This window comes from Mus pahari, chromosome 4, assembly GCF_900095145.1.
Source record: "Mus pahari chromosome 4, PAHARI_EIJ_v1.1, whole genome shotgun sequence".
NCBI lineage: Eukaryota > Metazoa > Chordata > Mammalia > Rodentia > Muridae > Mus > Mus pahari.
Genome location: NC_034593.1, coordinates 87,002,188 through 87,028,734, shown reverse-complemented (window position 1 = coordinate 87,028,734; position 26,547 = coordinate 87,002,188). Strand labels below are relative to the sequence as shown.

Sequence of the window (26,547 nt, the reverse complement as noted above, 5' to 3'; positions counted from 1 at the left end):
AGCTGATGCAGAGGCCATCGAGGGATGTTCCTTACTGGCTTGCATCCCCTGGCTTGCTCAGCTTGCAACCCAGGACTACCAGCCTGGTGACAGCACTGTCCACAGTGGGCCCTCCTACCCTTGATCACTAATTGAGAAAATGCCTTACAGCTGGATCTCATGCAGGCATTTCCTCAAAGGAGTCTCCTTTCTCTGTGATAACTCCAGCTTATATCAAGTTGGCACACCAAACCAGCTAGTACAAGTATTAAAAACAATTTTATTGGAAGCATATGTATCAAAATTAATTTACTTAAAATGAAATAGCAATATCTGTTTGAGCATTTCATATAATAAACAAAGGCAGAGATCAGCAGCCTGCGAATATTTGAAAATAAGTTTGTTGGCTGGTGAGATGGTGATTAAAAGCACTTGTTGCTCTTGCAGAGGACCTAGGCAGGTTCCCAGCACTCATGTGATGGTTCACAACTCCAGTTCCAGGGGATTCACGCTCTCTTCTGGCCTCCACAGGTACCAGCACACATGTAGGCAAAATACTCATACACATAACAAATAAATAAATCTAAAATAAAATTTGTAATGGGCTTGTATAAGATACCGGTTGATGTTGTACGCAGTGTTTGCTTCCGTGGCACAGATGGAAGCCACTCTGTGTGTATTGCCCAGTATTAATGTGCATTGATGTTTTTAGGAATCTTGTCCATAGAGCAGCTCATCAGCCGGGTAGGCGTGATCGGGGTGACACTCATGGCTCTGCTTTCCGGATTCGGTGCTGTCAACTGTCCGTACACATACATGTCCTACTTCCTCAGGTAACACATACTTTATCTCCTTCCCTTTTCACTGTTACTGGAATATGTATGTCTCGTGTCTTTAATATCCACATGTTGGATCTAGGACTTCTTGTTTATTCTTTCTTCCTCTGTGTCCGAGGTGTTTATCTGAAGCCTTTCTAACAAGTCATTTTTCTGTTTTTGTTTCTTCTGAAACAGCATCGCAGCAGGTACCCTGAGTTGATTTTAATTTAGATTCTCTTACCTTAACCCCCTGAACACTGGGATTACAGGCATGTGACACCACATCTGGCTCATTTATTTTTTTAAGTGGCAAATTTTATGTCCCTTTGCATACACTCTTTAAATACATCTTTCCAGTGGACAACAGTATGAACTTCTCCCAATTACAGGAAATTAGTTCCTCCTTGACATCAAATAGTAGGAGACAGTGCCAATTTAAGCATCTTTTTAAATTTTTACATCTATGAGTGTTTGTATATATATGTATGTGTGTGCATTGTGTATATGCCTGATACCCACAAAAACATCAAATCATCTAGAACTGGAGTTAAGAGACATCTGTGAGCCACCTCCAGGTACTGGGAAGCCAGGTCCTGTCCAGCAGTGGCCAGTACTCTTAACCCCAAACCTTCTCTCTAGCCTAGTGGTTCTCCACCTTCCTGAAGCTGCGAACTTTAATACAGCTCCTCATCTTGTAGTGACCTCCAAACATTAAACTGTTTTCATTGCTACTTCATAACTGTAACTTTGCCATTGTTTTGAATAGTAGTGTAAACATATTTGGAGATAGACATTTGCCCAAGGGGTCACAACCCACAGACTGAATATATGCTCTAGCCAGTAAGCATATATTTCAAATGTGTCTAGGTCAAAGCTAAGAAAGATTGAGCACAGGGTGCTCTCTACTACACTAGGACAGCAGAAAAAAATAGCTATATGGAGTTTATGTTTCTCTAGGTGGCTATATGATGCCCAAGCGTGGGACCCCAGACATCACTCATTTCTTGCTCATTGCAGGAACGTGACTGACACAGATATCCTTGCCCTGGAACGGCGACTGCTGCAGACCATGGACATGATCATAAGCAAAAAGAAAAGGTAAGGCTGGCACCCTGTGTCTCTGTAAAGAGCTGGCGGGGTGCTTTCTTACTCGTAGGGTAATGTACCGCGAAGATATACTCTCACCTCAGAGGAGGAAAATTCTTAAGTTCTACTCTCTGAATTTCAGCATCTCTCTTTAAATTGTTAGACTAATGTTTACTATTTGGAGGTAGATAGATAGATAGATAGTCACTGTGCAGAGGACAAGGCTATCCATCCTTTACTTTAAGACTGTTCAAACTTCTTTTTCTCCAGCTACCTAAGGATCCTTTAAGTCTTATAGATGATGTTTTCCTCTCTACCCAGATAGTCAGGGCAGTGACAGAGCAAAGAGAGGATCCCATCCAAGTTCAGCTTGGTGATCCTGTGACTTTAGTGAGATTACTCATAGGATCATGTGAGTGACCCGGGCAGTTACATAACTGAAAACCCACAGTGTAGGTGATGCCTCTTGCAGGTTCTAGTACTGGAGCCCCAACCCTGCAGCTTTGAGGCAGCTCGGTACTGAAGAGCATGCATAGAGATGGATGCTCTCTCTCTCTCCTTCTCTGTCTCCCTCCCTCCCTCCCTTGCTTCCTCTCTCCCTCTCTTCCTCCCTCTCTCCTTCCTCCAACAGTTGCTCAGCACTTCTGTAAACTGTATATAGAAGGGATTTCTTTGAGTCTTAAATCTCCTGAATTTCAAGAGACTCCTTGAGACTCTTCTACAATGAAATGTTTCAGTCTTCAGTCTTAAAAAAAAAAAAAAAAAAAAAAAGCAACGTAAAAGTCATCCAAAAGATATTTTTTTTTCAAGACAGGGTTTCTCTGTATAGCCCTGGCTGGCCTCAAACTCAGAAATCCACCTGCCTCTGCCTCCTGAGTGCTGGGATTAAAGGCCTAAGCCACCATGCCTGGCCCAAAAGGTACTTTTAATCCATATTTTCAAAGTGACATTTTTATAGATATCTGTGTCACAGTAAGCCTACAAAGCCATCTGACATCAAATTATTTGCATTAGAATCTTTTGTCTGCACCCTACAATGCATCCTTGAATTAGGCACTGTGTCTCTGCGCCTTAGTTTCCTTATGTGTAAGAAATTAAATAAGCCAAGTGTGTTGGCACATGGCTGTAAGCTTGTACTTGTGAGGCACAGGCAGGAGGATCAGGAGTTCAGAGCCTGCCTAGGGTACATAGTACATATTAGTGACCATGGCAGAAGCCTATCACATGACAAAAAGAAACTGTTAATGCATTGAGACCCGTGCAGCCACTAAGAACAGTGAGTCATACCTAGCAAAGACAAGTACTGACTTTATCAATAATCTGTGATAATCACTTGGTTTCCATAAACCCATTTGTCTTTAACTTCATGAAATAATCTCTGCTCAATACTATACCACATGTTCATGAAGCTTATTGGTCTGCTGTCTTCATCAAAGTTATTATCCACATGAGTGTTAATAGTTTTGAGTTAACAAGTGGTTTCGCATTTCATATTCCCTCCTCCAACACGTTTGCATAGTTTGCTCCATAGTCAAGTCAAAGCAGCCTTAATGGAAGAGGCATCAAAGACACAGTATAACAATGAAGGCTCCAATTTACTGAGCAGTATTTGTCTCAATTTGTACATGTCTGTAGTAAGTATGAAAGGTGGACATGTGGCTGTACATTTATTTTGCTTGCATATATGTTACTTATATTTTGTACCTTCTATAGAAATGTAAGGTTTTTAAAAAATAAAAATACTGGGGACTGGAGAGATGACTCAGTGGCTAAGAGCACTGACTGCTCTTCCAGAGGTCCTGAGTTCAATTCCCAGCAACCACATGGTGGCTCACAACCATCTGTAATGGGATCAGATGCCCTTTTCTGGTGTGTCTGAAGACAGCTATAGTGTACTCACATACATTAAATAAATAAATAAATAAATATTTTTAAAAGTAAATAAATAAATACAAAGAATATTCAATACTGAGGTGTGTGTGTGTGAGAGAGAGAGAGAGAGAGAGAGAGAGAGAGAGAGAGAGAGAGAGAGAGAGAAAAAATTATATTATTTTTGTCCCCAGGGTTGTTCTTGCTTTTGTGATATTTCTATAAATGAAAAGACACAGCTGACGTTTAAGGTAGAATCAGACCTGAGGCTGTTATAGATGGACCCTCTTGCCCATCTTATACTAGCTATGGTTAGGAATTGGCTCTGACTCAGGCACGACACCCACCAGTTCTTGTCTGTCAGGATCAAGGGTGGTTTGGGTCCCTCTGAGAGGCACTTGACTAGCTAGGCTCTCAGAGGAATTGGTCTCCCAGCTGGACTTGATTAGTACAGCCTCTCCTAGTGGAACTAAGGGGACCTACAAACAGCTAACGACACTGAACCCTCCCAGTTAGCACAGTATAGAATAATCTTTTAGCAAATGCCCATAGCTGGGAGGAGTAGTGACCAGAACCCATTTTAGATTTCAGCACAGTGGCCTGCAAGAACATTCTGTTGTGGACAGAATGGGCAGGGTGGAATATACACGGAACCTGGGAGGAAAAGTCTTAGCCTCTACCTCCAGTCAGGTGCAGTTAAGCTGTCCTTTAAACTGATCCAGATGGGAACAAAATATATTCTGAGTGAAATTTTGGAACCGGCCCTTGAGCTTTCAATCAGCCATGGGGGAAAATCGAGGGGGTGTCAGTGAGAGTTGAGCAGTTGCTTCTGCAGAGGATTTTAAAGATGAGCATTTGGAGTCACTAGGAAATGAGCAGAAGCAGGTTTAAAAAAAAAATGAAGTAACTGCTAGAAGTTTCTGGATTGTCTTAAGTTGTTCCATGACGTTCAGATTAGCAGAATACCTTGGAATCAAACATGAGGTGTTGAAATCCCAGGATGCTAGAGGGCCAAGATCCACAATTTAAACGTCAATTCAGAGCAGATCTCACCTCGTCACACAGCAGCATGTACACACAGAAGCACCAAAGAGCCTGAGACGCTTATTAGGACTGATTGGCACATGCTTCTTGGGTTTGCAGGTTCTCTCTGCCTTTGAGTGGCTGCCCCAGGTTGTGCATGCTGGGCACACACTCGTGACAGAAAGGGAAAGCCTTCTGAAAGGAGCTGTCAGAAGGTAGAATTCAGGAGTGGTGCAGGGATCAGAAGTTCAGGAGAGCTCCCTTAAGGAGAGTAACCCCAGCGAGTGAGTCCTAAAGTATGGGTACAGAATCAGGCGATGTCCTTAGTTAAGCACTGATTTTACGGAGGCTCTAGGAGACCATAGAGCAGCCAGCTAAAGGAGCAGCAGCTCAGAGGTGGACCTGTGCAGAGGTAGCTGCTGCAGCTGAGCTGGGTATCTTGCAGGTACACTGTACAGTACCCTGAGGAGGAGGATTCCACAGTCACACAGTCCTGTCCACTCAAACTCTAACTTGGCTGTGAAGAAATGAAACTTGAGCATTTTTAGCATACAAATCAGGCTATAGGAAGTAACTCTAACCACACACCTTTAATCCCAGCCCTTGATCTGAGTTCAAGGTCAGCCTGTTCTACAAAGTGAGTTTCCAGGACAGTCAAGGCTACACAGAAAAGCCTTGTCTCAGAAAACCAAAAAAGAAAAAAAGAAAAACTAACTCCAAATGGGTCCAGATGATAAAACTTTGGCCAGTGCAGCACTGGAGAGAGTGGACCCTGCACCTCACCTGGGCAGCTGACACTGGTAGTAGTGGGGACAGGGAAGGTGGGTGTGAGCTGTTCCCAAGGGCATGAGAGTAGGAGAGCTGACCCTGCCCCTTGTCAGCTGTGGCAGTGGGTGAGCTTGCCAGAACAGTACTGGAGATCTTACCCTGGTGGTCTGGGTGCAGGCTGACTAGCTCAGCTACCACCCAGGCCCAGATCCAGGGCTCTCAGTTGGCCCACCCCAACCTCTGCCCCATCTATGAACTGCTGGAGCATGTGAAGGGCCAGTCCTGCCGATCCAAAGCTGCAGGATCTTCATGACACAGGGCAACAGTAGACTATCTGAGAGGAGTCCTGGTGAAGATCGGGGATTGATGGTGTAGCAGTTGCAAGAGACCTCGAACCAGACCAGTGACTCATTACAGAGAACATTTGCAAATAAAGAAGTGTGGACAAAAGGGTGTACTGAAGCCTGCCAGTGGTGGCCCATGCCTTTAATCCCAGCACTTGGGAGGCAGAGGCAGGCGGATTTCTGAGTTCAAGGCCAGTCTACAAAGTGAGTTCCAGGACAGCCAGGGCTACACAGAGAAACCCTGTCTCAAAGAAAAAAAAGTGTACTGTGGGGTACACTGTGACACACTACCGCTCCCACAGTGAGATTTTTTTTTTCCTTTTGGGAGGGAGGTTGCAAGGGTAGAGAGCAGGTACGGAGGGCTGGGGAGATGAATAGGATTGGGGTACATGATATGAAATTCACAAAGAATAAAAAGTTAAATAAAAAAGAGCAAAAGGAAAACAATAAACTTTAGCCAGATTAGGTTCCTCCTGAGACAATGCTGGGAACCCCAAGGCCAGACTATAGTTATGTCCTTTACCTTGACGATGCTGATTTGAGTAGATCCATGCATGTTTCTTCTAAGACATATTTCTATCCAGGCCCGTTGCTCTCAGTGCTGTGAACTCCTGGATAGTTTTCATCCGGGTCTCTGGCTCCTCAGCTGATATCCCAGGCAATAGGAAGGATTCACATGGAGCTAGCTCCTAGAAGCCTTGTCCAGACCAGCCCTGTCCTGAGAAGGTTCAAACCTCAGATGGCTCCATCCTGGCCTTGAGGGGGCTGCAAAATTAGCATCTCTAACTGAAACCTCCTCAGAACTGCTCGGCCTACACACCCCTCCACGGACTTTTATATAGTGTTTGCAATCTAGTGTGTCCTGAAATGTTTGTGAAGTACCAGCCAGCTGTCTGCCCCATGCTGGATACCAGTTCTGTGGTCTATAGAACTGGCCTTCTACTAGGCCAGGCAAACTTTAAAAAGTTCTGTGGAAATGGGTATTATACTAAATGATCCTGAAATGGTAAATCCATAGACCTTTTCCTCCTCCAAAAAAAAAAAAAAAAAAAAAAAAAAAANAAAAAAAAAAAAAAAAAACAGTTAAACTTTCTCCTGAAGAAACATAGTATGTTAAGGCAAATGGCCCGGCTGCAGAGCGATAGGAAGAAAGAGTTAAGGTGGGGTAGAAACCCCAAATAATATTTACAGCATCAGGCTACAGTGTAAGTCTGTAAAAAAAAAAAAAAAAAAAAAAAACAACAGTTATACGTGTCATGTAGAAAGATGAATTCAAAACAGACCTTGGACTTAGATATAAAGGGTAAAACTACAGAACTTTTAGGGAAATAATCTTTGAGATCTATTGCTTGGCAAAAAATAGAATCCCTAAAACACAGTTCAGACAACAAAATATGAATACACTGGACTTCACCAAAATTGACTTGTTTGCAGAGAAGTGTAAAGAATGAGGAAAGGCAAGCTGTAGACAAGGAGGAAGTGTTTGAGAAGATATTGCTAAATAGATTTTGAAAAAGGAAAAACTTCCAAAACTCACATGAAAACAACAGTAGAATCAGAATGTGGCCAGGGGGAGGGGTGCGTGTTGGAAGGCATTCGGCTTATGGAAACACATGGGCTCTTACAGATGGAAACTGTATGTCAACAGTATCGACATACAGTTAAAACCACCGTAAGGTTACTATACAGTTAGGATGCTTCAAAACCAGTGACGGGCAAGGTAGGGATGCTGGAGACGGGGCTCAACAACTACAAGCACATTCTGTGATTGCATAGGGCCCATTCTCACTTCTCATCACTCAAGTCAGACAGCACGTAACCCCTGTACTTCAGCTTCAGGGAATCTGACACCTTCTTCTGGACCCCACAGAAACCTATGTGCATGTGCGCGCGCGCACACACACACACACACACACAGTCTTTTAATGATAATGACGTAAAGTGCTGATTGGTAAAGATGCAGATGTAGGAAGGTAGATTAACTAGAATACAATCTAACTCTCTTTAAAAAGTAAATATGCCAGTATCCAATCAGAAATTAAACTGGGTGTTTATGCAGCGAAATAAAATTTTTATATTCATAGGAAATTGGTTCCAGAACTTTTTTTTATCAGTTTTATTCATAGAAACCCCAAACTAATGATAGCTCCAGAACTCAGGAGCTCTACCTGCCTCTACCTCCCAAGTGCTGGGATTAAAGGCGTGGGCCACCATCACCCAGCTGTGTTAGGAATTTTAAATGACATCCAGGCCACAGCAGATAGCTCTTTTCTTGTTACAAGATGATCTTAGGGAGAAGCAGTGGGAAATTGAAGGTGAAAGTGGCTCCTGCACTTGTGTGTTTATTTGAGTGTGTTGTAAAAGCGCATCTCAGAAAGTTAGCTGCTGCTCATCTTTTCTACTTAAGTACATGTCTGTTTTTGTCTGCAGCTTATTTGCCAAAAGCAAAACTGGCTTAAAATTAGGTGATTAAAATCAAAAGTGAAAGTAAATTGTCTAAAACCGGGGTCCTTTGTGTGTCTAGCCAGCTTTCACTTATTCCGTTTGTCTATCTGCTGAGAGAGAGCATGATACCCTTGCCTTCACATAGGCAGCCAGCGCCACACCACAGCCGTTAGTATTGACTAGGAGGGTAGAAGTGGCCCCTGCGCTCCCCTTTGAGCTGCCTCGCTGGTAATCCCACGTGTTGAGCCAAGAACTGCACAGCCCAGGACCCGTTCACATGCTCGTCCCACATTCCCGTTAGAAACTGACAGAGTCATGGCTCTGAGCCTTTCCTTGGTTCTTTTTTCACATCTTCCCAAAATGCTGAGTTAGAGGGAACACTTCAGGAAGGGCAGCAAAGCTTGGGGCTGCTTGATTTGTACCTAATCCAGGCAGCGCTCCCTGAGGAGGGAACTGTGTCAGTCACCAAAATGAACATGCCTAATACTCTTTGTTACGAGTGACCTTTAAGAATTTAGCCCACAGAAATGCCATCTGGCCCTTGTCACCGGGTACCATTTGTTGCAGACATGATGCCAATCCTGCTGCTTCCTCATCCCCATTTTTGTCTCTTGTCACCCAAAAATGTCCACCATGAATTTCTCTGTAGCTTGCTCTCCTACCTGTGCTAGATTTGCCCTGGTTGGTTTTAGGCCCGTTACACTCTTCAAGTAATCATGTGTGTCTTCTAAGCTCACAAGGACCTTGCTGGAACTTACCAGCAGCTGTCACTATGCCCCTGAGTGTTCCACAGATAGGAGGGGAGGAAGGAACGGTGCCCTTGCGTCACCCTGTCCAGCAGTGGCTCCGTGACAGTCATGGGCAGAGGTGGACCACAGTGAATTAAGGCCCTGTCTGTGTGAACTTCCTGTTTCCTTTCTGTGGTCTGTTTTACCTACCTTGTGTCCCTCCACTGCGCCTGGTTCTTTATCTAGAATTGTTAGCCACTTATTAACATATGGCAAGGATGGGTGACAGTGTTATTTCCTTATTCTTTACAACCACCCAGAGTGAGAAAGTAAATTGTGGGTCTCTCAGCTTCCAGGTGGCAGAGCCAGACCTCAGATGTATTGCCTACTCTATATTCTGTTCCCCTGGACCAGGCCACATAGCCTCTGGAAATGTTGTTTTCTGTGTAACTCCTGAACCAGTGGAGACACAGCTGTGACACAGGATGGTGGGAGATGAGGCTGCAAGTCCCACTTGTTTGCTCAGGCTTCTGTGTTCTGTATTGCAGAATGGCCGTGGCACGGAGAACCATGTTCCAGAGGGGGGATGTGCAGAACAAGCCGTCGGGACTCTGGGGCATGCTGAAGAGCGTTACTGCCTCAGCCCCAGGAAGTGAAAGTATCCTTTATCTTCTCCTTGGCTCTTCTCCACTCTGCACCGGGGCTGCGTCAGTCCCCTCTAGGGTGCCTGGCTGCATCAGGACCAGCCAGCACTGGGCTAGGAGGTCCAGTGGTCACGTCATCTTCCCTACACTTGTACCTAACCGCAGAAGTGTTGTCTCTGAGCTGGAGCGAACCTATCAGGTCATTCTTTCCATTTCACAGATGAGAAAATAGACCCAGAGAGGTGAAGTCACACGGTGGTTTGTGGCAAGTGTAGGAGCAGAACTATGGCCTCAGCTTTATAACTTGTTCCGCTGTGCTGTTCTGTCACCCACAGATGCAAGGCCACAGAGCACAGTGACTCCCTACAACAGTGTGGGGGCGAGGTTCCATTCCTAACCCAGTTAGTGCCACACAGATTTCAAGCAGCTCCACATCCCCCTTTTTGAATAAAGCAAACCAGGGCAACCTGGTTACTGGATTGTTCGTGGGCCTGCTGGTTTGGAGGCTGAGTAGTTCCACATGGAGAAAACCAAGCCTGTGTTTCACCCTCTCCTCCCGTCCCCTCCCACAGGCTGTCAGGTCAAACGGAGGGCTGAGATGAGATGAGATGTTCTTCTGTCTCTGTCACCAGTTAAGTCAGTTGGAGAAGGATGCAGACTATTGTGATGGATCCTGACACCATTCTGATGTGGCTGCAGATAAGAATCAGACAAAGTCAGGTGACTGTGGCAGAGAAAGGAAAAGAGTCATAGGGGCTGGAGAGATGACTCAGAGGCTAGGAGGAGGAAGGGACTGCTCTTGCACATGTATCAGGTGACCCATAGGTACTCTAGTCCTAGGGAGCTCCAAAGCCTCTGCCTTCTGAGGGCTCCCGCACTCATCTGCATATGCGCCCACACACTTACATACAGAAAGTACAATCAACCCTTTCTTTAGAGAAAACAAGTAGCCCTGCAGCACGTGTTCTGTCTGCAGTTCCAAGCAGAGTCTGACAGGACTGGGAGCCTGACCTCCCAAGAGCAGCTTGCTCCTTCTCAGGGGAGGCAGCCCCGGATGCTGCTGAGTGCCTTAGGCCTGGCTGGTGCCCCTGCTGAGGGGAGGACCTGCGGGGCGCCTGTTGATTTCACAACGGGAGGAAGACTGGGACTCTCTATCTTGCTATCTTTATTACTTTAAAATTCATAAAAACCCAAGTGTAGGTTGGTATCAACAAAGTATCAAGGAGGTTTTAGCTCTCTGAGCTCCTGCTTCTTTAATGAGGGAAATAGCGACACTTCTCACTGAGGTATGGAAGCCAGGCTAGCATCTGGCAGTGGAAAAAACGGGGTCTCACGTAGGCAGACAGCACTATGCACACACTCCTATGAGATATATGATGAGATGACGTGGAACAAGTTGTTTAACATTCTGAGCCTCTTTCCTTGTCTGAGAAATGGGTTACAGCTGTCTCATGGGATTGTGGGAGCATGAAAGAAGGCAGTGCCCAAAGCCCAGCCCGGTGAGGCTCTGACCAGGGTGCTGTGTGCTGTTTCCTGGCACAGTGTCTGTCAGGTAGCATGAAACTGCTGAATTGTGGGTCATGGTGTATACACCATTTGAAGACTGAATTTGATATAAAAGAATAAAAAATAAAGCAGAACACTAGCTGTGAGATCATGTCTGGGCAGCAGCTGGTAGATGCGGGTGGGGTGCTCCTTCACCCTGTGTCAGCCTGGGAACGTGCCCTGAAACAGCGCTGAGGTGGGAATAAAAGATACGGGCAATTCCCAGCTTCTTCCCCATAGAAGAGCAAACCCAACCTTTCCTCCCGCTGCTTACCGACCTTTCTCTGCGGTTAGACCTTGATGCCCACTTTTTGCCAGATCTGACGCTTATCCAACAGGAAGTAGATGCTTTGGAAGAACTGAGCAGGCAGCTTTTTCTGGAAACAGCTGATCTGTATGCTACAAAGGTACAGAGTAAGAAGACGGCTCTGGTTTACCATCACGGTTGAAGAGAGAATGAGACCTCATGGGCTGGCAGTCCTCTGCGAGCAGGCAGTGCTGCTGTGTAAGCCAAGTGGCGTTAGAACAGAGGCTTACGGTTTATGAAGTCACTCCTGACTGTAAATGTAATCACACCTAGAATGCAGTATGCCTTAAATGTAGACTACCCTAACCTTTTCCGAGTTGTTTAACCGCTGAGACTCAGTCTCTCATCTGGAAGGTGAAGGTTCTAGAACATATTTCATAAGGGTAGTGGAGTACTCTGACTGAAGTCAGCACTCCGTGCAGGTTGGCCCCGGTAGCCTCTCTCACTGTTGTTACCATGTATGTTGTATTGACTCAGCCATAGGCATGGGGATGCTTTTATAGAAAATTTCTGCCTTTTGCCTTAAACCATGTTTTGTGTTTGGTTTTCCTTAGGAAAGAATTGAATACTCCAAAACATTCAAGGGAAAGTATTTTAATTTCCTGGGTTATTTTTTCTCTATCTACTGTGTCTGGAAAATTTTTATGGTAAGTATATTATAGAATTGTTATTTTTATTTTTATTATTATTATTATTATATTGGTCTTATTAGCATTTATTATATATTTCTATCATTGTTGTTTGTTAGTGCATATTAGTAATAATAAAGTTCTGTGTGGGTGCAGGTTCACATGAGGCCAGAGGACAACACTGGGGTGTCAGTTCTCTCCTTCCACTGTGTTGGGCAAGGTCTGTCCCTACAAGCTGAGTACTGCAGGCTGGCTGGCCCACAAGCTTCAGGCAGTTCTCTGAACCCATCACCTATCTAGGCAGAGGAATGTAAGAACTGCAGAGTCAGGTTATTGTTCCAGCTTGGGGTGGGGTCAGATTCTGGGGATAAAACTTGAGGCTCACAAGTGACTACTTTTCCCCATTAAACTGTCTTCCCAGCAACCTTGTTTTTAATGGCCACAGTTGGGTGACTTTTTCTGGGAGTGGCAGCCATTTAGAGGGGCTTGACTGATACATTGAGCTCAGTTCCACATTGGGTTGAGTCAGCAGAGAACATGAGCCATCACACCACAAGCATCTTATCTTTTCCCCTATGCTTTGGAGGACTTAGGAAGGGGTATGCACACGTTTCTTGTTGTTCACTGTTTCCATAGTCGCTGTGAGCACCTGACTATTTCACCTCAACTCCAATTTGCAACTCAGAATAAAAGCATATTTTTGATGATATACACACTAAAACTTAAATCCAAAATAAGTTCTAAAATGTACTTGTTTACACGACATTTGCTTCTGCTCTAGCCTCTCTGGTTCTCCCCCGGTGATTTATTCCTCGTGTATTTTAAGTGCATTTATCTCTCTGGTTCTGACTCAACTGTGGGTGTCCATGGCCCTGTGGTTGAGGGAAAGGCCAATTTGATGTTCTAGTTGGGTGTCCATGGCCCTGTGGTTGAGGGAAAGGCCAATTTGATGTTCTAGTTGGATGAGTTTCCTACCTGGGCTGTTTGCACAAAGAACAGTTTTATCAACTCCTTAGCTAATTTTGATAAGTGTCAGTGGGGGCTTTGAGTCAATGGGGCTGACATCAGTAGCACTCATGATATTTTAAATCGAATGCCTTCCATGAGAGGGGATGAAGGAAGGCACTGCACTCCCATCTTTCCTGGGCTGCAGCCTCTCAGTAGAGGGTCCCCTGTTAACAATGCAGTTGACATGCAGTAAGATGCATGTATTTTAAGTACACTTTGGTAAGTTTTGACACTGCACACCTATGCCACAGCTATTACCCAGTTCAGATAGAGAAAACCCATCATGACCAAGTTTCTGCATACCCCTTAGAACGCCTCCCTCGAATCTCCAATCCTGAGGTGGCAGCTGGTCTTTTTCCTTTCGCTGTATCTTAGTTCATTACAGCCCAGTTATCATACACCTTGAGGTCACTTCAGACTAACATTACTGTTTGTTTGACCAGCTCTGAAGAGAACAGTTTAACAACTAATCATCACGTTCTCTTCTATGCCCCTGACCCAGAGAGCAATGTGTGTTTGTATGTGTGCTGTAATAGCTGTTGAAAGCAACAAATAGGTTGGAAAGCAGCCTTATAAAATGAATGCAGATACTGCCCAGTCACATCCCTGTGTCTGGGTCAGTTGAGGTCACTACAGTCAGAGAAGTGCAGTCCCTTATAAAACTGTACAAGGTTCCTGTGCTGTGTATCCCCTTGGCTGTGCTGTATCCCCTTGGCTGTGCTGTATCCCCTTGCGATGCTTTCCATGCTAGTTGACAGATGGAGAACAAAGCCCCAGGTAAGCCAGCAAACAGGCAGGCACAGATTCAGACTCACAGACAGATTACAGGCAGGCCAGAAACCATAAGCTACAGAGAGGTAGAAGAAGTGGCAAGTTCAAGCTCTGGCTCTCTCTGGGTTGGGACTCTGAGTTTCTTACTGATCCCTTTGCCCAGCGCAGAGGACCTTCGTGAGTCTGTTCCCTTGTATTGACAGAGTCTCTTGTTTCTGCTGATGTGCATATCCAGGCTTGCTGGCCTGTGGGCTTTCAAGCGATTCTCCCTCTGCCTCCCATCTCGCAGTAGGAGTGTTGAGATTACGGTTGTATCCACCGTATACCACTGTATCCAGCTTTTCATGGTATAGGGTTTGAATTCAGGTGGTCAGGCTTGTACAGCCACGTGGTTTTACAGCTGCGCCATCTCACTGGCATTGTCTTTTGTCATAGCTCTCCTAATGGCTGTGAGACAGTCGCTCTCATTCCTGATATTGGTAACTTGTAGTTTTCTCCTCTCTCTCTCTCTCTCTCTCTCTCTCTCTCTCTCTCTCTCTCTCTCTCTCTCTCTCTCTCTCTCTCTCTGCCTCTCTCCTTCTCTCCGTCCCTTCCTCCCTCCCTCACTCTTTCTTTTCTTCATAGAGTTTTATTGATTTTTATTGAACTTTTTAGAGAGCCAGTTGGAAGCTTGTTAACCTTTCCTGCTTCCTGTTTCACCAGTTTGTGTGCAGCCCTTCATTGCTTACTCCTACTTGTTCTGAATCAGCTCTTACAATGAAGACTAAGGTCTTTGAGCGGAAACTTTGCCAAGAAAGCTGTTCTTTGCTATAAATGTCTTAGGTGCCATTTTAACAGCATGTCACTCTAATATATATGTCAGTCCCAAATGGTTTCCGATTTCTCTCTTGATTTGTTGTCTCAGTGCCTAGAAGTGTGCTCCGTCCACTTTGAAGCTTTGTTCTTTTTGTTCCTTATCTTTTGACCCACACGTTTTGGATTTTGTTTGTTTTGAGACAGGGTTTCACTGTCTAACTGGAATTCGCTGTGTAGACCAGGCTGGCCTTGAACTCATAGAGACTCACCTGTCTCTGGCTCCCAAGTGCTGGGATTGCAGGTGTGTGCCGCCACGCCCGGCTCCCGTTTTCCTTACTTCTGATTGGCACATACTTGCAGACTATGTGAGGTGCAGCGTGGTACTGAGTAATGATCAGTCCCAGGCGAGGCACCGTCCCCCTTGGTGGCAGTTCTTACATCTTAGGTCCTCTCTTTGAGACAGTCTGGGATGTACAATGCATTACTTTTTAGTATTCTTATTTTTTAGTTAATATATGAAATAATGGGTTTCACTGTAACAGTCTGAAGCTTTTTATGAGCTATATAACATTTAGAATCATTATACATCCTTTGTGTTTATAAAATTCTAACTCCACACTGGCAGTGTTCTGCTGTGACTACTTATGTGATCAACAGAGACACTTCACCTTTGTGGATTAATGCTGCTGCTGCTGCTGCAGTAGATCCTATTCCATCCTTTTACTTGTAACCTATTGATATCTTCATAGTTAAAGTGAATTTCTTGTAGACATCATATACAGTGGTCAGGTGTTTAATTTTTTTTTTTCCCATTTGTTTGACAGTCTGCCATTTCACAGGCAAACCCAGGGCCGCTTTGCCTGTGTGAATAAGGTTTTGTGGGCACAGAGCCAAGCCTGTCCCTTCATTGCCACAGCTACTGTCACACAATAAATGCTGAGTTTGCTGACCCGTGATTTAGACTCTACATTTAGTGTTGCTGTTGATGGCCAGATTTAAAGCTCCCATGTGGCTTTTGGCTTGGCATTTGTCAACCCTCTTCTTGCCCTCCTAGTTTTTAAGCTGCCTCCACTGGGATGAATGGGGTTTCTTTCATCCCAAGTGATCTCATTTGTTAGCTCAACAGCCATACTGTTCTGACTTTGCTTAGAACAGTCACAGAACAAGCACAGGAAATGACTTTGGCATTTGTTGATTCTTGTTTTTAAATATTTTATTTTATTTTATGTGCATTGGTGTGAGGGGGTCAGGACCCCTGGAGCTGAAGTTACAGATAGTTGTGAGCTGCCATATGGGTACTGGGAATTGAACCTGGGTCCTTTAGGAAGAACAACCTTAACTACTCTTAACTACTGAGCCATCTCTCCAGCCCCATTTGTTGGTTCTTACTCTAACTTCATTTACCAGAGTATAAACCTTCTGACCTCTGAATCATAAGTGCATATGCTTTATTGCCCTTGACTCTTTATAGAAAATAAATTTGAGATATAGACTCCTTTGCTTTTGTGAGTAAACAAAATAGATTTCCTATTCATGGTTTAGATTAGAAGTAAATTTAATTGTATTTTGGGAAACATCATCGTGTAAGATAAGATATGTTCATTAATTCATGTGGAATCATGTTGGGTTTTTTTAATTAAATTTTTTAATTGTTTATTTTGTGTGTGTGTGTGTTTAGTGTGTGTTCAGGCACATGTGACACAGGGCATGTGTGGCATTCAGAGGACAGCTTATAGGGGCCATTTGTTTCCTTTCACCATGTGGGTCCCAGGGATTGGATTCAGGTTGCTAGGCTTGGTGACAAGTGCCTTTGCTCCCTGAGACATCAGGGCGGGTATCACTCTTGGAGGCGGGAATGAGAGGTGTTCTAATGTAAGTTCTGTCTTGCAGGCTACCATCAATATTGTTCTTGATCGAGTTGGGAAAACTGACCCTGTCACCAGAGGCATCGAGATCACTGTGAATTATCTAGGAATCCAGTTCGACGTAAGAGCCATGCTAGGTCCTGGTTTAAGTTTTCTCCTGCTCCATCCCACCATAGCCTGATGCTCTGGCTTTAACTCCTCAACTTTGGGGCCATTTGTCCTCTGCATGCATTGACAGCTCACATGGCACATTTGTAAACAACCCAGTTTAGCTTTCTTATTGTAAAACTGTAAGCAGTGACTGGTTCTGACCTTCATGGGTACTTCCTGCTGCTACAGGTTCCCCTTGGCCTGCCCACAGCCCACTATCGCTCGGCCAGTCTCTCCTGCCAAGTACCCAGCTCTTTCTCTGTGATATTCAACGAGCTCTGCAAACTCACAACTCACCTTTGATCTCCTGGTAGAAAATTAACAACTAATTAGTGTTCTGAAGTAGAATGGAAGTGATAAAGAAACGATCTTTATCAGTCAAGTAAGGTGGACCTTGGACCAAAGTTGATTTGTTAGCTATGTATAAAATGGTTTGTTTTTTGTTTTTAATGTTGATTTTTTTTTTTTAAAGAATACTTCTTCCTATTTCATAAACCCAGCATAAACCCAGCTGATCTTGAGGTCAGTGTCTGTATTCAGAGTATGATGTATTTCCAGATGACATCATTCAGGCTGAGGAACTGTTAATAGTAGGACTGGTGTCACATTTCTTTGTCCCAGTGTGGACTGTTTAGCTTACTCTGAGCTGAGCTGAGGGGTTACCCCATCTCAGCAAAGCGTGTCCTCCATCTGAAAGGCACCAAACTGGGCTGCAGCCCTGAAGATACACCACCAAGAATGCTTTTACCCTTTAAGGATGGCCTCAGGGTGGAGGCAAGGACACAGCTCTGGGTAGCTTCTCTCCACCTTATTTTTTAATAAGGATCTCTCACTGAAATTGACATTTTAGCAGCACCAGCCAATGTGTTCCCAGAATCTGCCTGTCCCTAGCTCCCGATGCTGGTGTTACAGGTGCACGTGGCCATGCCCAGCCTTTATGCGAGTGCTTAGGATGTCAGCTCAAGTCTTCTTGCTTTTACAGCAATCCCTCTCACCCTTAAAGGACTCGTTTTTAGTGCTAAGTCGGCAACATATTCTTTCTGCGTGTACCAGTGCGGCACCTATTCCTTCTGGTCACCTGGACGGCCAGTGGCCCATGTACTTTATTATTGATGCCTGTGTGATTTTTCTCATTTAAATTTCTCTGGGCTTTTTGGACTCACTGGGAGTGAAGCACTAGGGAGGCAGAGGCAGGTAATCTCTGATAAACCTCAGGTAAAATCCAACGCCAGCCTGGTGTACAGAGCAAGTTCCAGACTAGGCAGGGCTACACAGCAAAATCCTGTCTCAAAAACAAATGTTTTCTTTACTGGGCTACACTTTTAGAGGTGAGCGCTCTGTCACTGCTCCTATGTATCTGGTCCACCCATGACACATCTACTTCTTCCATGGTCATTTTCAGAATAACGAGCTTTTTAAATTGATGCAGCCCTGGCCTCACATACCTGAGAACAAGCAAGCACAGGTTCCCAAAACTGCTTCCCCCTGTCAAGCAATGCAGGGGAAGAGAACTCCACTGTGTGCCTCAACTGAGAGTCCTGAGAATCCTTGTGCAGTCTTCCTGTGACTTCCTTGGTCTTCACTCCTGGAAGTGCCATGTAGTCGGCGATCCTTTCTCCATAGCATTGAGAGGAGTCAGGCTGCTGAGTTCTGCCCTCACCCTGTCCTGTCGCTTCTCCAGGAGGAATATGTTATCAGCTGTGGGCTTCTAGTGATGAGTGTTTGCCTCCCACCTCTCCCCACTGGCTTTCTTTGACCCTTGAGACTTGATTGAGTCAGCTGACTAGGGGATCCAGTGCAGTCTTCCCATGGGTATCTACCACCTGTAGGTGTTTTCTTCAGAAGCAACCAGGACGACTAATGGACTCTGTCATCACAATTCACATCAGTTCCTGCTCTGCCAGGAAATGTAATAGCCTCTCCTTCCTGTTCTCATGACAGGTGAAGTTCTGGTCTCAGCACATTTCCTTCATTCTAGTTGGAATAATCATTGTCACATCCATCAGAGGACTGCTGATCACGCTTACCAAGGTACGTCGTGTCACCCTGTTTAAAGGCCCTGATTTAATTGCATGACTTTTTTTTTTTTTTTTTTTTTGAGATTTATTTATTTATTATATGTAAATACACTGTAGCTGTCTTCAGACACTCCAGAAGAGGGCGTCAGATCTTGTTACGGATGGTTGTGAGCCACCATGTGGTTGCTGGGATTTGAACTCAGGACCTTCGGAAGAGCAGTCGGGTGCTCTTACCCACTGAGCCATCTCACCAGCCCAATTGCATGACTTCTGAGTTAGATCCTTAGCAACAGACTGAATAACTCAGGTGACACACACACACACATTAAAAAGACCTTTCTGTAAGTTGTGGGTAAAGTATGACAATATCTACCAGCCACAGATCCATTCCAAAGGTAATAAGGGTCCATTCTGTCCATTGAACTGTCATATCATCTATAACCAAGCTTGTCATGGGGTCTTCAGCACATACATAGAAAAAAATGACTGAGACAGACATTCAAGGCTCCAGTGATTGTGCACCAGAGAGGAAGACTCCACAACGGAAGTGGAGGACAGAGCATGCAGCTCGCTCTTTGTCGCATAAAGCAGGTCACGTGGTGATGAAAAGTGGGTCCTCCCTGGTGATCCAGACACTGAAAGGAAAGAGATAGGGAGGGAAGGACTTGGACCCCTTGACAGCTGCAGGTGCCTGGAGTGCTCCCAGATTGCTGGTCAGTGTTGTGGTGATGCTGGGGCATTACAGATTCTGAAACTTAACAGCCAAGATTCCCTTGTTGAGTCAGAAAAAACCACCATCCATCGGGGAAACTGGTTTGTATTGTATTTTAAGACCATCTCTGTAGCCTTGACTCCCGAGCCTGCTGTCCTTTTTGTACCACAAAAGAGGGTAACTGCTGCACATTGTCATGAGCGGAGCCTGCTGCACCACTGCGCTCATCTCTCTCCCTTCCTCCACAGTTCTTTTATGCCATCTCCAGCAGCAAGTCCTCCAACGTCATCGTCCTGCTGTTAGCACAGATAATGGTAAGTTTATTGACTGGCCTTTATGTCTACAGTTGTAGAGTGCCCAAAATGTGATTCTGTTGGGGAAGGTTTTTGTTAAAACAAAGTCTACGTGGTCCATATTGGCCTCAAATACTTTATGTAGTAAAGGATGGCCTTGAACTCCTGATCTTTCTGTCTCTCAAGTGCTGAGACTTCAAGCATGCATGCACCACTACAACCAGCTTAGAAATGTTGGGGTTTGGTTTTTTGTTTTCTTTAGGGGGAGAGGGGTTATGTGTTTATATGTGAATCCAGTTGCCCATTGACTCCCAAAGAGGGTATCTGATCCCAGTGAATGTTCTGGGAACCAAAGTTGGGTTATCTACAAAAGCAATGCATGCACATGTAACCACTGAGCCAGTTCTGCAGCCCAGAATTTTTTTTTGGGGGGGGGGGGATTTTGAACGGTATTTTTAATTGTTCTTCAAAATGTAGTATTATCATTATTTTTTCCTTGTCAAGCAGTATATAGTGCTATAGAAATTTTTATGTTCAACGATTAATAAACAAAAAGAAGAGAATGCAGTAATCCTGCCTGCTAGAAATAGTTGTTGATGCACCTCGTTCCAAGTGTGTGTGGGCATTCGTGTGTGTTAGTTTTATTAGCTGTCCATTTATAATGTAGTTTTTTTATATTCATTTTTTTCAATTTTTTATTAGATATTTTCTTCATTTACATTTCAAATGCTATCCCAAAAGTCCCCTATACCCTCCCCCCCGCCCTGCTCCCCTACCCACCCACTCCCACTTCTTGGCCCTGGTGTTCCCCTGTACTGGCATATAAAGTTTGCAAGACCAAGGGGCCCAGAATTTTTTTTTTAAATGGTTTAAGTTGGGCCCACACAATGACTTGTTCAGTGGCTGCTAATGGTGGTGGCCTCCAGGCCTGATGACCTGAGTTCAGTACCCAGACCCACATGGTAGATGAGTGAACCAACCCTGGCAAATTAACCTATGACTACATGCACACTGAAGAAGATGCACACCAATACACCTATGTGCACAAATAATTTAAGAAATGTTATATGCATGGGTGTTTTGCCTACTTGTATGTATATAAACCATGTGTGTGCCTGGACCCCTGGGACTAGAGGTACAGGTGGTGTGAGCCACCATGGGATGCTAGGAATCAAGTCCATCTTAACTACTGTGCTCGCTTTCCAGCCCCAATAAATAACGTAAAGTTTGCCCCTCCAAACAGTAATTTCTGAATTACTTGGCTCGACTTTGCAGGGTATGTACTTCGTGTCCTCTGTACTGCTGATCCGAATGAGCATGCCCCCAGAGTACCGCACCATAATCACAGAAGTCCTTGGGGAGCTTCAGTTCAACTTCTATCACCGTTGGTTTGATGTCATCTTCCTGGTCAGTGCCCTCTCCAGCATATTGTTCCTCTATCTGGCTCACAAGCAGGCACCAGAGAAGCATATGGCCCCCTGAACTCAGACCTCCCCTACCAACTTCAGGAAAGGAGACACAGTGGGGAGGGAGACCAGAGCCTACAGCTCTTTAAACAGGCAGAGCTGCAAGTCTGTTCTCAGGCACATGCCTACTTCCTCCTGAGATACTGGAATCACGAGTAGCTTCAACTAAGGCACAAGAAGAAAACCTGCAGCTTTCAGCAGGGAGCCGCCTGGATCTGAGGCTGTGCGGTGAGGAGGAGAGGGCCAGAGCATGAGGATACCCGGAGCTCCTGAGTACGTGGCTTCTCTCGAAAATACTAGTAAAATCAGTTTGTAACACTTTGGCTTTGGGGTCACTTGTCCAGCACAGCTTGGTGTTATGCTATTGTGGTCTGTCGTGAAATGCATCTCTCCTCCTCACCCAACTTTACCCCATAAAAATAACCAAAAGGTTTTTTCTTCTTTTCTGGGAAAGGGGTAATAGGCAACAGATAGATTTTACCAAGTAGATTTTAGGTATACCAATCTTTATTTCCCTTTAAATTAGAGCAGAGTGACTGCCCTGTGCTGATCCAGCAGTGGCTGCCTTGGGTTGGCTTTCCCTCTGCCTCAGTGCTGTGGGTAGACGTTAACTAGAACAAGCCCTTTCCTGTTCTGAAACATAAGCTCTCCGCCAATAAAAGGAAGGTGTTGAGATTTTGGGTTTTTTTTTTAATACTCAAATGTAACATAAGAAAATGCTGAAGTATATTTCCTGGAAGCCTCCTTTTATTGCTAAGGCCACAGTATGTATTTTGACATGTTTTGGGCTTCTGGAAGCAAATGAGAAAGCATGAAATGTTTTTATCGAACAAAGACAATATTGAGATTCTATTAGCCAACAGGGAAATTGCAAACAACTCAAAAGCACTTAACAACGCTGCTTTGCCACAGCATTGCTACAAAAGCACACTTCTGTAACAGACGTCTGCTTGATGCTTTAATTAGCAGCGCTCACACAGACAGTGAATCATCCCAGGTGCTCAAGCCTACAGAAGGAAGAGGGCTCATCAACAGAAGTGAAAAGTTGCACTTTGGAAGATACCACCTAGAAAGAACCTGAACCTGGTCCCTTCTCTGGCCGAGTTGAGCTTAAATAAGCAACCTGCAGTAGCAGCCCTTTACAACAACGGACAGTCTCGGGGGACAGATGGCCCAGAGGTCTGATGGGGTCGGCAGGGCTCATTCCTCGGAGAGGCAGTTCCTGGACCCTCAAGAGGAAGCATCGTTTGTTCTCTTCACATCTCCGTGTCTTCAGAGTTGGAAGAAGAGTGTGAGGCTGTGCTGAGAGTCTGTGCAAAGGAAAAAGACAAGGGTTTACTGCAGGAGAGAGAGCAAGGCTGATCTAGAGCAGGCATGCCTTAAGTCAGAGAGAGCCATGCACCTCTAGATGTGATCCAAATCTTCACTCCACTTGCTTCCAGATTACTATTTAACACAAACAAGTTTCTCATTGTCTGTGTATATACCAACATACACGTAGACAATCAGTTTTCTATAAGACCACATTGGTACTATAATTGGCATGACCTATCCATAGAATTAAATACAATGGAAAACTATAGTGAGACTTTTTCATAGGAGGCCTGACTCCTGTGATCTCCTCCTGTGAACTTGGATGTCAGTTCACTTTTGAAACTCAATTTTATCTATGAAGAGAAAATTGACCAGAAAAAAATTCTTCTAACAAAAATAATTGTAATTTCTGCCACTTGCTAAACATGGAGCGTAAGCCTCTCTCTGTGTGTTTTTACTCACTGTGAGCCAGGCACAGTTCAAACACTGTTCTGAGAACAACTGTACACTTTGTCCATGTTCTATAAGTCGGAAAGCTGGAGCACAGAGCCAGGAGCTGGTCCTGCATAATCGAGTCAGGTTCTTTGGTGGTCTCCGTGATTTTGATAAACTGATTTTGCTTACTGCCTGCCAACTGCATGCTAAAAAAATAACGACACACGCCACAATCCTGGCACTCAGGAGGCTGAGACAAGAGGTTTGCAAGTTCTAGACCAGCCTGGACTCCACAGTGAGGCCACGTTTCTAAGAAGACAATCAATTTGTCCTCATACTACCTCTCTTTGACAAAACCCTGGCAGGTTGGCCACCCCATGTCACTGGGAAGCACAGGCATGAGGCACTGGCTGGGGACTACCCCAGGGAAGCAGGGCCACCACTCACTCTATCTTTTGCTGGGTGGGCGTCATGCTCGGACTCTGCTGATGTCTCTCCTTTCTCATCAGGGCCAGCCACCAGGGGCTCGGCCATGGAGGAAACGATGGGGATTTTCTTAGCTTGGAAATAGCGGTAGGCCATCTTTCCACAGACCAACAGAGTGACGTGCTCCCCGCTGCTCTTGATTCTCTCCACCACTCTGTCGTAGGGTTCCTCTTGCACATTCTCCCCATTCACTTCGATGATGACGTCCTCGTTCTCCAGCCCAGCCTTGTCAGCAGGGCCGCCCTGCTGTACCTGTGAACAGAGGTTCTGAGTCGGTTCCAAGCATGGAGGGAGGTGTGCCAGGCAGCTTCCCTCCTGAAGAGCCTCAACCCTTGTTAACCGCGCTCCTTGATGGGCTGTACACCCTGAACCCCACTGGGCTCCGCCACACTGGCAAAGCACCGTGCTGAACATCTGCTGGGCTGAAGGCATCAGGCCCCCATCTTAGGATCCCAACTTGGAAGCTACAGGGTGGTCTCATTGCCCTCCCCTACAGGGTACAGGCACCGTGCACATCCACAGCAGTGGGCAAGGAGCACTCTCAGAGGCAGACTTCGAAGTGTGACTACTGTTAGTGTCACGGTGACTTGTGGCTTGCACTGAAAATCCCATCCTAACTGACTGTGTTTGCTGAGCTGCTGGAACTAGTCACCATACCTCTTTGACAAAGGAGCCTGGCTGACCCCGAATGGCATTCAGGTGAAAGCCGTAGCTGTCATCCTCTTTAAGCAGCCTGCAGAGCTTGGGCTTGTGATCCTCCGCCTCCTCTGTGGGCTCTGAGCCTGTGGCCTCCAGAGGAGCAGGGATCGGAGCAGGGCCTTCCTTAACAGAACCATTAGGCAGTTCTTGACTTTGGCAGTAAAGGAGTGGAGAGAAACGAGCCTTTGGAAAATAAAGGGAAAAAATACACATCTGAGCCATTACACTTCATTGAATGTCATGGCTTAATACACAGGGTGTCTCACATGTATGTTCCTCCTCAAACAGGAGGAGGAGAAAAGCCTAAAGTTTCTTTACTACTGCCAGAGAAGGTAGAAACATATATACAGACACATACATGTGCATAACATAGAAACAGTGTACAGTTCTGCACCAGACCCCAGAGCTATCTAACAGTGTTACAAGCTTATCCCCACAAAAGCAGGCAGGTCACTGAGCACTGTCTACACTCCCCTTTAGGGAGACACCTTTGAGGGGCTACCCCAAGGCCCTGTTCTCCCTTCAGTAAGATGGTCTTCAAGCAGGTTCTAGAAACTAAGGACAAAACATTTCTGTGGTAAGTTTTGTGAGGACCAGCAGCTCCACACACTGGTAATGGGAGAGGTGCCCATATGGCAGCACAAGGGAATCCCATCCCCCAGCTGCTGTCTCCCAGGGCTGCTGTTTATTGTAATGATCTCGGCACCTCTCATGCCGGGCTTCCCCCTGTCTGTAAGTATGCCTCGTCCTCTCACTTTCATAGCCAAGGCCATGAAGGAAGCAATGGTGGCTGTGGCACAGAGACAGACCGCCAAGCATAACTGGTTTGTTTTTTATTCTTATGCTTGTACTTGCACACCCCTGCTGTCTGTCTGTCTGTCTGTCTGTCCGTCCTGGTGTCCTCCAGCAGTTTCCCACTGTCCCTTGAGTAGTTACCCCAGACACATCTTCTCACTCTTGAGATGGGTCTGTGTGGCCTGAAGCTTGCTCATGCAGTAGTGTAGCCTGGCCTGCCAAGTGTGCTCCCCACCCTCACCCCCACCCCCACACAGAGACTACAGTTCTGTGGCCCCGTGCTTGTCATTTCAGCACACATCCTGGGATCAGACTCAAAGTGCCTACCTCCGTTAGGATAAATCCCCACCCCTAATTTTTTTTTTATTGTAATACAGTTAACTTGTTGAGGATTTTGCCTGAGTTAAGGGCTAGTTTTGGATACAGGTACCCAGGGTATTTATTAGAAAACAAGACATCCAGCAACGAGGGAGAAACATGGCCCACTTTGTCACTATAGCAGCTTAGCAAAAATGAGACCTGAGGTTCTCCTGCCTGTCTGCCTTCTCAACAGGTCAACTGCCCACAGCCAGCAACCAGGCCCCACACAGCCCTCAGTGATGTCTTTACAAGCCCTCCACCTGGGGGAATCAACTGTGGAACCACCCAGTAAGCCATTCCTCATCACAGTCCTCCTGACTCCCAACTCCCGGCAGGCTTAGTGGCTATGTCTGCCTGGAATGAGCTGCTGGTGTCAGAGCACACAAGCATGAAAGACCACCCAGGGTGGCTTTATCCAGCCTTCTGAGTCCTCAGTCTAGCCTGTCGTGAATAATAATAGCCCACCAGGAACTGTAGAGGTGTCTGCCTTATTAGCTACTGTATCTCAGAGATCCACCATACCTCACCCCCATGCCAGCCTTGGAGAGTGAGGCAGACTCCGCTCTCATGTTAACCGAAACAGGGAAAATACACTTACATCATTCTGGGACTATTCTATCATAGATTTTATTTTCAGGAATTGGAACAAAACCCTCAATACCAGCATCAGCTTACAACATCAAAACTGGCTTGCAAAAGTCAGCCGCCCCATTTCTAACAACTACAGTTCTTCTTAAGCCAAAATTAGCCCTCTCTAGCTTAAGTCTTGGGAACAACCTTTCCAATTATTTTCTTTCTTTTAAAAGCCAACAGGTTCATTCAGGCTACACAATGAGTCCTTGCTGCCTGCCAACCTTTTACATTCTCAAGGCTTTCCCTCTTCTCTAAAGCCTTTTTTGCTTCAAGGTAACACCCAGCTGTCTTCACAGCCCCTCTGACATCACCTTTTTGGTTGCTGGACCAGTCAGGTTCTCAGGACTGGACAATATGAGTCAGTGAGCATATGTGTAGGACACTCTAAATAGTTAATTTAGTCTGCCTGCTACCCTTCATGCTACCTTACAGCCAAGGGAGTAGGGGCTCAGGACAGCTTGCCCACCGCTCATTACCAGTACTTCCATGGCTGATCTGACTGACTCAGTGCAGTGAGCCAGTTATGTAACTTTAAATGTTTTTTCTTGGGGGGGGGGGGGGG

The 26,547-nt window shown here is 45.4% G+C and overlaps 2 protein-coding genes across 5 annotated transcripts in view; one reads left to right on the top strand and one right to left on the bottom strand.

Moving 5' to 3' along the window:
- The window catches only part of LOC110320977 (Golgi pH regulator), a 38,222-nt gene extending 13,825 nt beyond the window's left edge, over positions 1 to 24,397 (top strand). Inside the window, exons 6-14 of the mRNA XM_021197055.2 lie at positions 692 to 812; positions 1,815 to 1,895; positions 9,609 to 9,718; positions 11,568 to 11,656; positions 12,111 to 12,203; positions 16,650 to 16,745; positions 18,716 to 18,805; positions 19,753 to 19,818; positions 21,073 to 24,397. Of these exons, the coding sequence (XP_021052714.1) occupies positions 692 to 812; positions 1,815 to 1,895; positions 9,609 to 9,718; positions 11,568 to 11,656; positions 12,111 to 12,203; positions 16,650 to 16,745; positions 18,716 to 18,805; positions 19,753 to 19,818; positions 21,073 to 21,279 (953 nt within the window). The 3' untranslated portion in view covers positions 21,280 to 24,397. The remainder of the gene's footprint in view (positions 1 to 691; positions 813 to 1,814; positions 1,896 to 9,608; positions 9,719 to 11,567; positions 11,657 to 12,110; positions 12,204 to 16,649; positions 16,746 to 18,715; positions 18,806 to 19,752; positions 19,819 to 21,072) is intronic.
- Positions 21,749 to 26,547, bottom strand: part of Pdzk1 (PDZ domain containing 1) — a 30,563-nt gene continuing 25,764 nt past the window's right edge. For 3 of the 4 annotated variants that reach the window (XM_029537214.1, XM_029537213.1, XM_029537212.1), the window contains exons 7-9: positions 24,156 to 24,380; positions 23,460 to 23,750; positions 21,993 to 22,573 (exon numbers count right to left, since the gene is read on the bottom strand). In XM_029537214.1, coding sequence (XP_029393074.1) covers positions 22,520 to 22,573; positions 23,460 to 23,750; positions 24,156 to 24,380 — 570 coding nt within the window. In that variant the 3' untranslated portion in view covers positions 21,993 to 22,519. Of the gene's footprint in view, positions 22,574 to 23,459; positions 23,751 to 24,155; positions 24,381 to 26,547 lie in introns of all 4 variants that reach the window. The other variant, XM_021197051.2, reaches the window with a different exon arrangement.